Source organism: Vigna unguiculata, chromosome 1 (assembly GCF_037176805.1).
Source record: "Vigna unguiculata cultivar grain cowpea cultivar isolate G323 ecotype 2 chromosome 1, ASM3717680v1, whole genome shotgun sequence".
NCBI lineage: Eukaryota > Viridiplantae > Streptophyta > Magnoliopsida > Fabales > Fabaceae > Vigna > Vigna unguiculata.
The window spans coordinates 31,994,301-32,013,529 of NC_140792.1; the positions used below are offsets into that span (position 1 = coordinate 31,994,301).

The following is a 19,229-nucleotide window of genomic DNA, read 5'->3' on the forward strand; positions in this document are numbered from 1 at the left end:
CTTTCAAAATCTATCTTTATATCCACTCTGAAAATTTGTTTTATTATTTATTCAAAGGGATGAACATTTCTAAAATCTTGTAAAAGCACTTTGTGTTGAGGATTATCATAATGGTAATGGTTGATCTTGCCTTTTTCTGAGAGACTGGAATTATTTCCAAAAGGGTCCATGGGTGTGTGTCCAATGATTAATGTAATATAGCCAATTCCTCTTGTTACGGGTTTTACCATTTTAGGTGGTCTTTTAAATTTTTTTACTACTGCTATATGGATAAACCGAGATATGATTATTAATGATGCTACACTGAATTGCACATAATTTCCTACGCTTCATTTAATGCCTATTAAATAAAGTCCCTTCATTCGGAAATTATTTTAATCGGGACTGTGATGGAATTTCTCCGTAACTTCTGTGAAATACAAAAACTTGGGTTCAAAACAAAATAATATTAAAGTTTTTTGAAAAAACAATGGTTTTTTAATTTAGTGTATGTAACTTAATTATTTGATCTTCTATCCTCAGCCTTATCTTCTAAAAGTAAATTTTATAATCTGAATTATAGAAAAGTTTACTGAATAACTAAACTAGCCACCAAATTCTAAAATGCGTCCAGAGAGATAAAAGTGATATAAATTTTTCCAAGAATTCAATTCAAAATAATTCAAAGTTCAGGGAGTAATTACAATTTAAAAAAAAATGGAAGACCTTAAAGCACAGTCTGGCAGTAGAAATTATAATTACAAGGATTAAACATGTTTTTATTCCTTAATTTTTAATTTTTATTGTAAAATTAAAATTTGTATTTTTTTGAAACTTCGGTCCAATTTAGTTTCTAACTTCATAATTGTGTGAAAAATTTTATCTTTTTAACCAGATTTTGTTAAGTTTATTTAACATTTTAAACTCATTTCATGATAACATTTGAGTTGATTATATATTTTGACACATTTCACTTCAACATTAGCTAAGAAATGTCATAAAACGTGTTTGAAACGTCAAATAAACTTAACAAAATTTGGTTTAAAGGATTAAATTCACGCAATTCTAAAGTTGAGAGACTAAATTGAGGCAAAGTTTAAATTTTGAAGATGAACTAATTTCAATTTTCACTCAAAGTTAAGGAACCAAAAACATATTTATTCATAATTATAATTATAATTCAATTTTTCACAAGTATATTTTTGAGGCTTCCTATATATTATATACACATTATAGTTATAATTCAATTCTCAAAAAAATTATTTTCTAAAAAAATATTCCTTGATATAATAAACAAAATACGAAAAGCAAACATTCTCCATTAAATTTCCTCTTCGATTATCATCAGTGGAAATTTGCAACTTAAGTTATTCTTCCAACTAAATTGTGAAACTTAAGCTACTTAATTAGGCACATAGTTTCTACAAATTTTGGTTGATATATTTAGGGTTAAATATGTTTTTGGTCCCTCAAGTTTCAGTGAATTTTGGAATTAGTTCATCATCAAAACTTTATACCAATTTAGTCTTTCATCTTTCAAAATGCGTGAATTTAGTCCTTTTAACCAAATTTTGTTAAGTTTATCTGACGTTTCAAACACATTTCATGATAGTATCTAAGTTAACATTGAAGCAAAAATGTGTCAAACAGTGTAAATAATTTAAATACTATCATGAAATGGTTTGAAACGTCAAATAAACTTAACAAAATTTGGTTAAAAGGACTCAATTCACGCATTTTGAAAGATGAATGACTAAATTGGTCAAAAGTTTTGATGAGGGACTAATTCCAATTTTCGCTGAAACTTGAATGACCAAAAACATATTTAACCCATATATTTATTATTATATTATAAAATATGAGTTATCATTCTTAAAGTATTTTTAAGAGTTAATGGCTTTTTAGTATAATTACATGACTTTTCTTGTATTGAACATTTAAGGATTTTGTATCTCTCTAATTTTAGCCTAATTTAACATTTTAATTTAAATCTCAGGTACACTTTTTTTAGTAAAAGATGAATGTGCTAAGCCATCACAATACTAAATGAATCCCAATACACTATAGCAAATTGAACATTTTTTTTGTTCGGATGAATTAAGTTTGAATATTAACTTAATTTAGTCAATCTTAACTTGAAATTATTTTAAAATTTTTTGTCTGTCTCTTATCAATAAATATATTATTAGTGGTAGAGTCACTTACACAAACCTTATTTCTTAAGTCAATAAAGATTAAGAAGTTAGAGCATGTTTGTTAATGACTTTTGTGTGTTTTTGTTGAGTTAAAGATTTATGCTCTTAACACTTTTTTCTTGATTTTGAGGTTAACATTTATTTTGGAAGTTAGTGACGTTTAAGGGATTGGTTAATGGGCCGTTGGTGGTCCATCATGGACCACTTTCTATATTATACACATTTATATCTCAAATAAAATTAAGTTTAATTTTCATATGTACAATTTTTTCAGTTAGATATATATTCTTATTCCTTTGTTTCCCCTTTTCCTTTTCGATATGCATTTCACATAGCAAAAATATGAGAAAAAGAAAGATAAAGTCTTTCTGATATAGTTTTTCATTATTTTTATTTTTATAACTTGTATATAAATTGATTTTAGATTAATAAAAAACTCATATTATTTTATTTTATTAAAAGAATTTACGAAAAAGTTTGTTTACTTTTTAAGTTTTAATGAAGATTGATCTTAGGTTTCAAATTCTTAATCCACTTTCTATCTATTATATCCACACAACCACTCTTTTAAGATTAATATGACTTACATATGTTTATTATTCCATGATGTTGCTTTCCATAATCATTCATTAAACAAAATGATGTGGCACAAATTACTAATTAATATCATGGTTTTGGAAAATGGCAGTTTCCCATGATGTGAAAAGATTACAATAAAACTGTAATCACAATTTAAAGCCATCATTGATGCTTACAATAGTGTTAGAAAAAGTAAGATTAAAAGAAACACACATAAATATATAGTCGTTGATGATGTTCAAACCTGACTTATGTTGAATTATTTAAGAGCCATAAAGTTTTGGTTTGACTCATCCTATTCAAACTTGAGTTGTTAAGAACCATAAAGTTTCCTCATGTTCAGTTTAGTATCACCCGAGTTAAGATAACCAGTTGAAATTGAGCTGTACAGTGAATTGTGATTTTTCTTATAAACATAATTTCATTTATAACTCAAATCTTCAAACTGAGCAGAAATTGTTCAATACAATTGATACAGAGACAAAGTCTATAAACCAAAAATCAGTTGTATCTGCAAAAAAGACATGAAAAACAAAAGACAAATTAAATAAACATAAATTGTTAAGAAATTTAAGTCTAATTTAATCTTACAAAACTAAGTTGTAAAATAAGTTTTGCATCCATTTTTATATTGAAATAACTTTATTTTTAGTCGATGTGAAATTTTTAACACACTCGTTCACACTGAAGTGTTCTGCGTGAGACCAACTATGAATAGGTGGTTTGATAATGATCTCATGGCAGGTGGAACAATAAATCTAACAAATAATAAATTTTGCTATGATAACTCTAATCATGTCTCATATCATATTGAGAAGTTAATTTTAAGTCCAACTTAATCTTACAAAATTGACTTGTAAGATGAGATTTGCATCCACTTATACATATAATTTACTCTTACTTCTGGTTATATATGGAATTTAGTCTTATTTCTGGTCGACGTAAGACTTATGACGAAATCACGCCAAATGATCACCTAAAACACCTCAAATGAACTGTGAATCGTTTATGTTTTACATTTTAGCAGCAGCATATGGCTGAAGCATGGTTTGAATATGTTAACATTGAACATCTTATCCGTTTGACACCCCATTTAGTATTTCAAAAGGGTGCTAAAAAGTGTTTGAATATGTGATAAACTTTTTCTGCACAATACAATAGAAGTGGTGTTTAATATTAATTTGATGAAGCTACCTCCCAAATTTGTTTATGGTTTTCTGCAACTGCCCGAGGTTTGTTGTTGAGTAATAATAATAGCTACATGACACTAAAGGCACTTTCATGATGTTGAATGATTTCAGGCATTCTGAAAGGCCGCATTTCGTGTTAAAGCAAAGCTGAGATAGTTCACGAAAGAAGAAGGATGATGACACAGAAATGTGAATGAGAAATGCAATATTATTGAATAGTGTAATTCCACTCCACGCCCGCAAATTTAGTCAATGATAGCTGAAAGTGATGAACTAAAAAGTGCTTTTCTGTGTGTATGACACCAATCTCAATCAAAGCAGGTATTGTCTGTCGTGCAGGTATATAAAAGGGCCACAAACTTTTTCGCCCTCTCTTTTCATTTGCTCAAGTCAGAAAAGCTCTATAAACTATTGTAAGCTTGTGAATATAATGATGAAACCAGTTTCATTCCCCTCATATTTTAGTCATGTTTCAAAGAATGTGCAGCACATGCGTGTGCCACTTAAATCAGTACTTACTCAGGCCTATGCACTGCTACTTTTCCCTTTTTTTTTTCTCTTCTCTTCATCATGTTTTGTTTGTAATGAAGTTCCTTTGTTCAATAATAGGTGGAACTTATTGATTGGCATGTTGGATGAAGCACAACCAGCCAATGAATAATGCCCTCATACCCACTGCAAAATTCTTAGATGGAGCTGTAAAGTCAAAGCTGGAAGCCATTGTATATTGTATACACCATCATGAAATGGAACATTTCTCATCAAATATGAACATCATTCGTTAATGTTTTAAAATGTTGTTTTAGAATGTCAAAGATATATAATATGAAATCTCTGATAAATAAAGTATATATACACATTATAGTGTAAAGAAGGTGCATATGTTTGGGTATTAAAATAATGAAGAATGAAAGTAAACGATAATGAGGGAAGCACTAGTGTTAATGTTTTCCATCAAAGTGAAAATAATTGGTTTAGAGCTTAAGTGGAGTAGATATGAAGTTCAGAAAAGAGAGATGGGTTATGATTTGTGAATTCAATAATAATGAAATGCACTGATATTGATTGGTGAGAAGGAAAAAATTTTAGGTTTTTGTGGCTTTAATTTGATGATGGTACGAACAGTTTATAAAGGAAGAAAAATTGGTTTCTGCAACAAGTGGAAAAAGCCAAAGAAACACACCGTCGAATCTCGTGGATTTGACCGACCAATGTACCTAAGTCTATCACTACTCAGGATTTTATGTGGCACAAAATTAATTAGACCTGCACCACCATGCCCACATTTTCAATTAATTCAACTTTCCACCAAAATAACTATCTAAAAACTCCACTTTATTTCCATGATGTTTTGAGTTTATATTATAATGTCTTTTATTTGAATTACTGTATTTTTATTACTATAACTTGATTTCAAATTCTTTTATGTGATTGTATTATGACTGGTTTTATATAAACATGGTGTTGATTCAACTTTATGAAATTGTTGTCCTCTCACATGTGAACACAAGGTGTGATGTTTTGAGACTTTTTTTCTTTTCCAACTTTTGTAAAGGGCTATGGAGATTTTGGGATGCCAAGTTTGTACACATGCTCTTTGTTTGTTAGTCTCTTCTTTCAAAACAATCTTCAAAAGTTCATCTTTCTTTGGAAATAAAGTTTCAAAATCTATTTTTGTAAACTTGTATACTTTTTTTTTAAAGTTAATTCTATATAATATTAAAACTTTTTAATAGACAAACATGATAATTACTAAAGACAACATTATTAGAAAAGTTCAAACAAAACTAACGAAATTAAAGTTTTGATTAGTTTTTCTTTTAATAAACAATCCTAAAAAATTAGACGAATTATTATTAAAGTTTTTATTAGCGAATTTCAAACAAAATTAACGAAATTAAAGTTTTTATTCTTTTAATGAAATTAAAGTGTTTGTACTCATAGTGCACTTGCATATAAGTATTGATATAAGTATTAATGTAGTTGAAGAAATATGACCCGACAAATGATAGTATAAGTTCAAAGTGCAGGTACTTTTAGCTAGAAATAAAATAATATTAGAGGAAGATATATGAAAGAAGTTTGAAAGGTAAACCATTTGACTTAATTACATCCACTTAACTGATTCCTGAACAGTAAAAGAATCTCTTTAAATAATTATGTATGAAACAGTGAAAGTGACATAAGAAAAATTTGATTCCACACCTGCAAAAAGGTAAAAGCTGGTTTCAAAATTTTAACCAACTAGTGTTTTGAGCTATAATGAGAAGTTTTTTTCACTGTATTTGAAGGTGTTTGACACATTGGTGTTTCCCAAATACGAGGCACTATGAATGTGTAGTGAATGGATTAGAAAAAAAGCCCACTAGCCAAGTGGGAACATGGACCTAATCAAACCCTAAAACGCCATTATAATCATTCATTCTAAGTGGACACTCTCTTTCTATACCAAAAACATAAAACGTGGCTCAACTCTCTCCAAAATTATCTTCATTTATTTCCTACCATCTTTGCTTTTAATACTTTCCACATGCAATTCAAAATAACAAGAAAAGGTAGCCCTAATTATGAGAAAATACATCTTTTTAGGGTTTTTTTTTCCTTATTTGAACATCAATATACCTCACATCAAGTAATTCAAACATATCAATGATGGAAACACTATAATTTTATGTTTTTTAAGGTATTATACCTTTTTGTGGCTTTCTCTCTTCAACATAGCTGATATAGTGACTTATCATGGCTCATGAGTGGATTCAAGCTAATTGATAACGAGATAAGCTCTACCCAAAGAAAATCATAGGCTCTGAAAATAACCTACAATGATGAGATAATGTAGCATTTTGAATTCAATGTAAAAAGTTGATTTTGTGGTAGAGAGATTTAATTTTAGAAAAAAAATTTAAAGTAAAAGTGATTAAGAAAGGTCTACTTAGTGTTAATTTTAAGTGATTAAGTTTAAAAAAATTAATTATATATATTAAGTTTATAAAGGGGGTTTCACGCTTTTTCTGTACCGCCGTTTTTTTTAATGGGACACACTTACATGTTAGCCTAAGCCTTATTAGGTTTATTGAGGGGCTTTCGTTGAGGACAACAAATACCAATGAGACATGAACTCAACTACATAAGACATTAATACTACTTTCAACCCAAAATCTTAAGACAACGAGTTTATGGGTCTTTATCTTTATATAGTGCTCTACTTTCTCATTTTTAACCAATACGAGACTTAGACTCACACTTGAATTCCTAACATATTCTTTTTCATTTTAAAAGGATTAAATTTATACTGAGATTTCTTTAATTTTGGGTAAGTAAAAGGAGTCAAATTCCATGTCATAATTTTCATAATTCAAAGAAATTCCCAAATATGTAACACCCAATGGCGGACCTATTTCATGACAGAGGGGAGCCACGGCTCCCCCAATTTTTTGTTTTGAAATTTATTATATATATATATAATTATAATAAAATATTAGGATTTTTAAAATTATTTATATTAAATTTATATTATGGAAATTATAATAAAAGATAAAATAAAAAATTTAATAGAAACATTGATTTATATAAGAGATTAGGATTTTTTTTTTGGCTATAGGATTTTTTCACGGTGTAAATTATCTTGAAAGTGTGTGAAGAAAAATAAAATAAATACAAAGAGATAGATTGGGAAACAAACATTGGGGAACACATAGATTGAAATTGAAGTATATTTCTCGCATGATCTCTCAGATATCAATGTTAGTATCTTATTATGATTTATGTATGTTACATTTATAATTCTTTTTAGAATGTTTCTCCAAATTAAGTTTATTCGAAATTAGTATAAACCTAATTATGATTTTAGGGATTCTTTTATGAAATTGGTATGAACCGTAATTATACTTTTTTCCAAATTATTATAACCCTTAATTATGAAATTTAGGGATTTTGTGTTTTTCGCTGCCTATGGTAAATTTTTTTTGAAGTTTTGAATTTATACCCTGTTGCTTATTTAATTAAAGTGGTATGAGTTTTGTTATGTTTTGCATTGTGATAATTGTGATTTGTGAATATAAATTTTATCTTTTTCTAAATAGGTGAGATGTGATAAATTGATATTAGAAAGATTGTGATAAAAAGTAAAAAAATTGATTCTTTTTTTTAAAGAAAAAGGTTTGTGATAAAGATGAAAAAAATGCATATACGTTAACTAAATTTTTCATGAGAACCAAGAATTCAAGATAATGAAAAACAAATTTCTAAAGTTTGTAGAGTTATATATAATAAATTTAAAAATTTATTAGAACGCGATCCGGGAAAAGCGTTCTCAAATTTGACAATACCCACCAAATTAAATTGATGAGGTACGAATGACGTATCTAAAATGATATTCATGGTTTGGTATCATGATTTAATAGCATGATATAATAGCAAATATTTTTGAATTCTACTATTTTATGTGTTTGTTTTAAATAGGGAAAATGAAAAGAAAAAATGAAAAACTTTTTTTTCTAACTAAAAAAAATTATATATAACAAATCTAATTTGATACTCCTAAAGTTTTTGTCCAAGTTCCTCCTCCGGTAACACCTAAGTTAAATTGTTACTACATAAAATATTAGTGATATGACAGAATTTTTAAAATTGAATACCTCCGTATTTTTCAAAATATGAATGAGTCCAACTATTTTTCTTAAACCAAATCAGTATATAAATAATTAAGATCAAAATATAGCAGAAGGCCTGCCAACATTCAGAAGTTAAAGACACAAGAAAACATGTTAGATAATCCTAACAATAAGGAACATGTGTATGATTTTGCTCTTTAAATTAATTAAGATTTTTAATTTAACTCAGATATTTACGCATAAAAAAATCTGTTTAGAGAGATAATTTGAACATATAAAGATTAGGTTTTTCCAAACAAACTAAATGTAAACACTTACAAGAGAAAAAAAAAAAAGTTTGATATGAACTGAAATTAGCTTTTCTTGGAAACATATTCTTTTAAAGATAGGATGATTTACAAAAGTTACGTAACCGACCAAAAAACTGAATGACATTTTTGAATGGGATATATACTACATAATCCAGTAATATATACATGGTTGATTATACTTAAAATATATTTTTTTTCATTATTATTGAGATTACTTTAGAGGTTTTAATTTATTTATGTATTTTATTTTTAAATTAAATAAAAAGTAATAATTTTATATCTTAGCTCATTAGCAAAGTGTTTTAATTTATATGTTTGAAAGAAAAATTATATTTTGATTCTCATTCTTTATTTTCTGACGTGGTTTAGTGTGAGTCATTAATTTTTTTACAAAAGAAATAATAGTACATTAATCAATGATTCATACTAAGCCAAAGTAAGGAGTAAAGGATAAAAAAAATGAGAGTCATAGTATAATTGTCCATGCTTGATAATCATATGAGGTGAAGGATGTTTAAATTCAATTAAGACTTTACTTTAATTTAATTTATAAGTTTTGATTAAATAAGTTATTACCAATACAATAAAATTATTAACTTATTTAATTACATGAAAGCTTCTAAATTAAATAAAAAATAAAGTATGTTGAATTTAAAAACATTTCAACTCATATTATCATCATTATGTATAATTATTAACTAGAATGTAAAATTATTACTTTTTATTTAATTCAGAAATAAAAGATGTAGATAAACTAAAACTTTAACAATAATTAAAAGAAAAAAAATTATTTTAATTTACCTTATATTCTATAATAGAATTACAATATAATCAACCTATAATAAGATTAGCACTATTGTTTAACAATGAGAAAGTGAAAAGAGAAATGAAAGGAGAATAATAATAACTTTAACAATGAAGTATATACAATTCAAAATTATAAGGATCTTTGGGTATCTCCAACAATTAGAATAATACGTTATACTCAATGTTTTCTATAAAACTCGTATTAAATATGTGTATTTCATTTTTATTGGAAGTAATATTGAAATCCACTTTTAACTTTCTTTTACATTTCATCCGTTATACAAAGTCTAATACATGAATTTTTTTCTACTTCTCAAACACTTGATATTATGTTATTTAACTTACCAATTAAGGTTAAAATATCGTTTTTCCTTAATTAATGAATTCTTATACTTATACTTTATATTATTACAATTACAATATCATTTCAAGTACTCTCATACAAACTCCAATTCACCATCACATCGTTCCAAATATCCAAACAAAATTACATACACTATTGTTTATATTCATTCATCATATATGTAAAATATCATCACACACATATATTCATTCATATGCATTCCAATATCATATACACCACCAACACATCTTGCATACTTCTCACTTCAATAACCTCATGTTAATTAAGTGATACCGATTACAAAGAACAAAAAGTTTATTTGACTTCTATCTCACTCGTGTACCATTTTGTTGTTTAAGTGACCCATTAAAGAGAGAAAATTAGTATCGACTTTCCCTCACTCAAGCATCACTTTCTTAATTGAAAAACATGAATCGGCACACATTTAATGAAATTCCAAAACACTAACCAAAAATATGAATGTTCATTATTTATGAGACCATTTTTTTTCTTAAGCGGTGAAAATCTCAGAACAGATAAATTTTTAATTTTTGTAAAAAAATTTACCACTAGACTGTGCTGTTTTTCTTTTATCAGCAAAATGTTAATTGTTATTCTTGAAAAAACAAGGTTTGTCGTAAAAAAAAAAAAAATACAACTTACTCAAATCAAGACCATCATTAGATGATCTTGATTGTATAATGCGAGGTGTAATTTGTTTACAAAATAAATTAGTTATTAGTCTAGAATCTTAAACAATATTCAAAAGGTTATATTTCTAAAGAGATTTAAACTGAAATGAATTTTAAATTAGCTTTAAATCTATTTGTAGACCTTTTGGTTTTTTTTTTATTTACTATAGCTCACATCTTATAATTCACATCTCTTAGTATAAATTAACCATGTTTATAATGACACTTGAATGTAATATTCGGGGAGAAAAATCAAAACCCAGAGCTTGATAGAGTGAAAAAACAATGTTACTATTACCATATATACACCCCCTTTGTTTTTGTCATGCCATGACATGATGCATAATAATATTTAAATATAATTGTCAATGAAGAAGAATGGTTCTTAAAAAGCAAACTGTAAGCAAGAAGTGGATGAAACAGCTATGAAATCTATTTTAAAATTAATTTTCAAATAAAACCACTTTATTTTTCTAAAGTAATTTGATTTTAATGCACGAAATCAATTGCAAGCTATTGGTAACATGATTCTATTTTTCACACAACGTTAACATACTTTCATATTCACTATTCAAACTTGAGGCTACATATATTATACTAAATAATCATTCTATTCAGATGTTTGTGATAGTTTGGAAATTTTAAGAAAGTTCAATTTTAAGACCAATTCTGAAGCTGTTCATCAAAATCAATTCTAAAACCTTTAATTGAAAGATTAAGGAACAACAATGTTAAACTAATGTATGACCTTCAATGGTGAAGGAAAGTTGTGGAGCATTGGATATGATTCATAATGATATTGAAAAATCTTCCCATTCTTTGGTAAAGAAAAATGGTTAATAGAGATAAAAGTTTATCATCAAATCCATTTTTTTTAACTTGCTCTTGGATTTTTAAGCTATATTTAGGACACGTAAAATAGTACTATAGTTTTGTTTTGTAATATTATTTCCAATAAATTTTAATTATTTATTAATAAAAACATGTTATTTGACCTATTAATTTTTTATATATATATTTTTTCTATAAACACATACATTTGAGAACTATATACTAAGCCATGTTATTATTTTTAGTTGGGATAAATTTGTCAGATTGGTCCAATAAATGGTTAGATTACACTATTAAAATATCAGTTAAAAAAATTGAGTTATTCTTATTACTCGATTATTTGCTTTGAGATGTTGTATCCAGGTAGGGTAGGATATGATCATTAATATGCAATGTTGATAGTGTCGTGTAACTATACTTATAGAGTTTTCCTTTTTAAAATTATAAATAGAAATTATGAGTAAGGTCACTTAGGCTATAATGCCATAGGTCTCCATTGTTTTAATTGAAATTATATAAGTTATGATAAATAAATAAAAATGATTGATTTGGTTTTAGTTTTAAAATCATGATCGGACACTCAAGTTAATAATTATTATAATTGATTAATTGAGTACTACTACATTGGTTTGTTTAAATAATATTGAGAAAAATTAACAGTCTAGAAAATTTATTAACCTACTTCAAAAAATAATTTTTAAAATGTGTAATTATTTATTACAAAAAAAAAAGTAATGAAAATACCTAAAATTGTCTATTTTGTCAGAAGAGATTCAAAATTAGATTACCTTTTTTTTAAATTAATAATCTCAACTATTTCGAGAATAAAAAGTAGAATTGCTTGATTATAGTGCTTTAATAAAATATTTAAAATTAAAAACACTATAAAAATAATATAAAAAATTGATAATGTATATTATTCTAAGAGTTTGTAAAAACAACTTGCTTTTGGTACAGATATTCTATCTGACTTTTAAACAACTTTTAACTTTACATAAATTGAAGTATAAGATTTTTAACTCTTAATCGTAATAAATATTGAATACATTTGACTTATTTAACACATATAATAATGAAAAAAAATGTAGAGTTTCTTTTTTAAATTAAGGTTGTTTCGTAAGAGGTAAACAATGTTTGAGTTAGAATATAACGGAGTGATATATACTGAAATTAAGCTCAAAATAACTAATTAAATCCAAACAATTTGATATATATATATATATATATATATATATAATCTATTTAGTCGCTGATAAATTTAATAAATTCCTGTTATATTAAAATACAATGAAGGAATATTCACATGAGAATCTTGACTCTTCTTTTACTGAAAACTGAGAATACTAATAGATTCCAGTGTTATAAAAATGCAAAATGAGTTTTTGACAAATTTTTTTTTTTGATAAATTTGACAAAATTTTATAAATAAATTAAAATATATTCATTTTTATTTTTTAATTAAAATAAAATAATAAAAGAGTATTTTTTTATTTAGATAAATAATTTGTCAAACTTGTTAAAAAAAATTAGTTAAAGTATCATTCTTCTTTTAATATGTTTATTGTATTGTGTGGATAAAGTGAAGAAGAGATTTGACGTAGAAAAGAAATAAGATGAATATTAAAAATGAAAGATTATAATTTTGGTTAGAAAGAAAGAAAAAATGGGCACCGAAAGGCAAATTGGAAGGCGAATGGTATTTGATTGTTTGAATTTGGTGAGTGAGGGACACAGTAGAATGGTTTTGGGTCAGTCAAAAAGTGCAATCATAAGCATCACTTCACCTTCACCTTCACCACCACAAAATCTCTTAACTCTTCTCTTCCCTTCTTATTCCCCCTTCCCTCTCACACCAACCCTATCTTAATCTTCTTCATGCACCACTTCGCCATGGACAACTCTCACCTTCTTCAATTCCTTCCAAACACCACCACCACCACCGCCGCCACCACCACCAACAACAACCCCTTCTTCCACACTGCTCCACACACCACCAACATCATGCACCACCACCAAACCCTCTCCAATAACTCCTCCTCCAATAACTTCTATCCCTTTCATGTCTCCCAAATTACCCCAACACCCTCCCACCATGATAGAGCCCTTGCTGCCATGAAGAACCACAAGGAAGCTGAGAAGAGAAGGAGGGAGCGAATCAACTCCCACCTCGATGAGCTTCGCACTCTTCTCCCTTGCAATTCCAAGGTATACACCAACCACACTCACACATCCATCACCATATCTTACACTCCTTATACTCCTCAACATAATTATAACACTTTCAACTTCAATTCCTAAGAACACCCTTATGTGACCTATGTAGCTGCAAACCTAACATATGTGTTTCTTCAATATGTATGTCATTATTAAATTGATACTGTGCTTGTTTTTGAGCAATTTGCAACCTTTTCCCACTCACTGTGTACGCACCTTGTTTTATTCTCAAAGGTTGCATACTTTTTGACCAACAAAGCTAAATGGGCGTGTTTTACTTGACTACACTTTAATTGCCATGAAATATGTATCTATGGATATGTACTTCGCATACATACAGCAACAGAACGAGATTAGGTTGTCGGAAAGAAACTCATAAAATCCAAAGTGTTACCTGCATTAGAATCTCATTTATTCATGTCATGTTTCAAAAGGAAACCCCAGTGAGTTTGGGAAAGTGAGTTTGCTTTTACCAACATGCGATATAATGGTTGTTTATAAATCTTTGGTTCTTCAGACAGACAAGGCTTCGCTTCTGGCGAAGGTTGTGCAGCGAGTGAAGGAGTTGAAGCAGCAGACGTCAGAGATAACGGAGCTGGAGACGGTTCCGTCGGAAACCGACGAGATCACGGTGCTCTCGACCGGCGGGGACTACGGCAGCGATGGGAGGCTGGTGTTCAAGGCCTCGCTGTGCTGCGAGGACCGCTCCGACCTCATCCCGGATCTCATAGAAATCCTGAACTCGCTTCACCTGAAAACCCTCAAAGCAGAAATGGCGACGCTGGGTGGAAGAACACGCAACGTTCTGGTGGTGGCTGCAGACAAAGAACACAGCATCGAATCCATCAATTTCCTTCAGAACTCGCTCAAGTCCTTGCTAGACAGGTCCAATTCCAGCGACAGATCAAAACGTCGCCGTGGCCTAGACCGAAGGCTAATGTCTTAAGCGGACACACACAAACACACACACAAATCTTGTATAACTAGACGTGCAAATGCATGCTTGCAAGCATCGGTCTTAATGTGTTTGGTTATGTAAAGAGAGTTGAACTAAGATGATGGATTACATTATATGATATTATTATATTATAATTGTTTAGGTTGTTATTAAGGTAGTTAGGTAGGTAGTTAGGGTTTGTGTGGTGTTTGTTTGGAATGTTTGCATGTGAACTTAGTGTTGCATGTAAGTAGGAGAAACAGGATGGTAAGAATCTGAGGGGTTTTGTTTAATTACGTGCTGTGCAAGTTGTGGCTTGTGACAGTGAGGGAAAGGAGCCTGTCTGTTCTGTAAAAGCAATGCTTCTGTGAGTTTCCAAGCTGTAGAAAATGGCATATTCGTTTCTCTTTCATGCTCTTTCTTTCTCTCATATCTATCTGCTTTGTGACTGTATGTCGTTGTTTTTCCTTTTGCTGAGCTTACACTGATTCTAAAGAAGCAACTGGGTGGGGAAACATGGAATGCTTGTGTGTTGGGAACTGGGTTTTGGGTTGGATTGTTGCTGTAATTGATGCTGAGGTTTTTTAATCACAATCTTAGTTTTCTGATTAACTCTTTCTTCAATACGTAAAGAATAAAGTTATGTGAGTATTATTACAGCAGTGTTTTTGCGTGTGAGACAGTGAAATGACAAGGGGCTGCAAATGGACAGGGGTTTTGGTCGATGGAAGTGGAAGAATGTGTTGTGTTTCCAAATCTTGCTTTTGGGGAAGAAAAAGGAGAAAAGGTGTTGTGAGTGGTCGGAGAAAGAGGGCAAGGTCATTGAAAGAATCAGAGGTAGTTCTGCTTCTGCTTCTGCATATGATGTTAAAAGCCTTTTTAATTAATCTCACTCCATGTATTATTGATGGGGTGAGGAATATATTTATGCCAACCAAAAGAAAAAAAGAAGAAAAAAAACTGGTCAGAAATTGTTGTCTTGCCCAGGGCTTCAGGTGTCAGTGCAGAGAATGTACTTAGCTTTTGTTCTCAATTTGTTTATTTGTTTATTAGCATTTTAACTTTGTTGCCAATTTGTTCTAACATAATACAAATGATTCTATATATGTTGTGGCTTACAAGTACTTCTGAACTGAACTAAAACTAAATGGTTTAGTTTGCTTTTAAGATTTGAGAAGTTGAGAATGTCAAAAAGAACAAAAAGGTTTAAAGTACTATATATACATTAATCTGCTTTATTGCCTTGGTTACCATTGGTATATGTAAACTTTAATCCATTGTCAGGATCTTAGACATGATTAAGAGATTTCATCCATTTTTTGAACAATGCATGAGTGAAATTAATCTGAAAGTTTTTTCTTCCATTCTAGATTCTCACTATCTGAAATTTCAAACTTATCTAAATCTATTTGGATGGGTCCATTTAAAAAGGGCAAAGCTCTTTCGGCTAAAAACCTTATTTAAGAAAAAAATTACTTGACCCCTTGTGGGGTTACTATTTAGATATTTACAGGTCTTATTACATTTTTTCTAATAGTTTTTTTATTATGGATTAAAATTTGATAAAAACTATAAAATATTTTGCAAGTATTATTCCTATTTATATATTTTGTATAAACTTATAGTCTTAAATATAAATATATCTTCTCTATAATGTTATAGTCTTAAATAAATTTCAACTAACAAGAGACTGTGTTAAAAGAAAGAAATACGTGGTAAAATGTATTATAACACACAGCTACAAATACTATAATTTAAATGTTTAGGAAGTTAAAAGATTTTACAATTTTCTTGCTTCTTTTTATATTTTAAAAAGAAAAAGTATATGTATACAACAATCTTGTGATGATTTATTGTATAATAAATAGAAAAGAGAAAGGTGAAATACATCACACATATGAAGTGAAAAAGTGAAATATCATAAAATGGTGTTGGCTGAATAAAATCCTTTTTAAAATAAATGGTGTTATGCATGTCTATATTATTTATTAATTAAGTGTGTTAAAAGTAGGTTTAAAGTGTAACTCAATTCCACAAGATCAGCTTGTAAGATGAGGTTTGAACCTCACTTATATATTATGAGATTGTCTATCTCTAGTCGATGTGAGACTTTCAACACACCCCTAGCAGGTGGAACAAAATGTTCAAAAAATCTTGTTAGGATAATTTTTTTTTTTAAACAAGGACTCTGATACCATGTTAGAAGTGAATTTTAAGTCTAACTCAACCCTACAAAATCTACTTTTAAGATGAAGTTTGCACCTCACTTAAATTATCCTATCTCTGATTAAATTATCTTATCTCTGATCGATTTGAGACTTGTGACAAATTAACAAGATAAATGCAATTTTTCATATGTATGTTTGATAAACAAGGTGAATTGTAGAAATGTAAAAATTGATTTATTCATTGATTTCCTTCTGGAAAACTTTGACCATGCTGCATGCTATGTTGCATCGCAGGGTCATAAAATGTGTAGTAAAATATCAAATCAAAGTGTTTGTGGTGAAAAAGTGTGAGTGAGACTAACAGTGTGCAATTCTCGCCGCATGTACTTACAAATCTGCGTCCCTTCATCATTGCATTCTTTCTTTCTCTTATCCTTTTCTCACCACACAATGGCTTTATCTTATAATTACAAACAATTAACAATTAAGCACAGGAGTTATTTAAAGCTTTTAAAATGAACAGTAACGTCACATGTGATTGGAGTTTAGCATTGATTAAGGATGCAAGCTAAAAAAGAAAAATCAAATAATTGCTAAATCTCATAATTAGTTACATTGCTCTGTTACTGTTTGTGTTGAGATTTACATTCATTTACAACAAGTGGTGTGCAATGCATGGAAAAAACATGAGTTTGAAATTTAAGCCTAAAGTGATGTAATGCATGGGTTTATCAACATTATTAATAATAATAATAATAAAAAAAACCTATACCACACATTGTGATTCATATCTTTGTGAATAGTACCCAAATTCAGAAACTCCTAAAACATTTTTCACATTTTCGCCGCAATGGTTGATGTTATAGAACTGTAACCGCTCCACACATTTCCTTTGAGTATATAGAGTTAAACATGAATCTCAAGGGACAGAGAAAAAAAAACAAATTATATGTTTTAAGCATATTTTAAATTTAAGGAAATAGATTCAAATTGTTCAATAAAAAAACTGTGAGAAGAAAAAAAATATTGAAGGTATATAAAGTATTTGAGAATACTTCAACCACAGAAATGTACAAAGAGGAACTGAGGTTTTGTTCACTTCTAAAGATGAATTTGAGGGAGAGGAAGAGGATGGGTTTGGGTGAATTTGAAAGTGAATGATGTGTTATTTTTTTTAAGGGATTTAAAGGTGATTAGGAGTGAATTTAGTAGTAAAGTTTGTGAGAGTTAGTGAGTGATTTGATTGATATGATAGATTAAAAAAAATTAATATATATAAAAAAGAGTTTACCATTTTTTCGTTTTGTAAAAAATAGTATAAATTTGTGTTTGTAGCTTTATTGTTCTTTGTTTTGTTATTGTTGGTAATGGTGTCCAAGTTGTATATTCTTGCTGATTTAAAATCGTAATTAGCTTACATTTTTTCTTTTCAATGAAGCTAATCAGGAATGGAGACATTGATGTTGCATTTGGTAAATTGTGGGAATGGTATCCACGTGAATAATTTTTGATGAGGATAAATGCATCTTTTATTACCACTCTCCTTCAAATCTCTGGTTCATAAGCGCGATACCAAAATGGATGGATCCTTCAAATCCTTTCGGAAACCCACCTGCAAATCATGCCAACCGAACAAGGTTTATCATTGCTGATCCATCTCTCCATTTACGTTGCAACAGGAAATACATTGGAGCGAACACAGCCTAAAGATATAAAATGTCTCCTAACCTACACTACTAAAAAAAATTCATATTTCTTTTTAATTTTGTTTTGATTTTTTTTGTAAGAAATATTTATAAATTTTATTATGAAAAAAAATGTAAGAAATTGTTGCCAATTTTTTTATATAATATTTTGTATAAAATACTTTTCACAACAAATTTTGTAAGAAATACTTACGAATTTTATAATTTTGTAAGAAATAATTATCTATGAAGAAATTGCCTACCGATTGAAATTCTTATAAAAAATAACAAAAAAAATATCTTTTCTTGTAAATATTTTTAAAATTTTTTTAAAAAAATTCCATATAATACAAAAAATTTTAGTCATGCTAATCGAACAAATAACTTAAGGAAACAACTATGATATGGATTGGAGTTACACAATATTTGTCCATACACATATCGATGATATCACAAATAACACTAAATGTGTACTTGTTTTAACATCTTAATGGGTTTGTTAATCTACAGGTCATATGTTTACTCTGGCTTGTTAATAAAAATAGTATTGATGAATCACTAGTGCAGGAGAGTATTTTTGCCGCGGTTATTTTGAATCTTTGATCTCGGTTTAAAACCCGAGGCATATATTGCCGAGGCAAAAAATGTTACTTTTCTGCCTCGGTTCTAGAATAACCGAGGCCTA

The 19,229-nt window shown here is 28.7% G+C and overlaps 1 protein-coding gene across 1 annotated transcript; it reads left to right on the forward strand.

Annotated features, from left to right (window-relative positions):
- Positions 1-13,299: 13,299 nt before the first annotated feature.
- On the forward strand, positions 13,300-15,103 carry LOC114174445 (transcription factor bHLH106-like). Its single transcript, XM_028059287.2, has 2 exons — positions 13,300-13,745; positions 14,272-15,103. The coding sequence occupies exons 1-2, from the start codon at positions 13,416-13,418 to the stop codon at positions 14,698-14,700; spliced, it is 759 nt and encodes a 252-aa protein (XP_027915088.1). The 5' UTR covers positions 13,300-13,415; the 3' UTR covers positions 14,701-15,103.
- Positions 15,104-19,229: the final 4,126 nt, after the last annotated feature.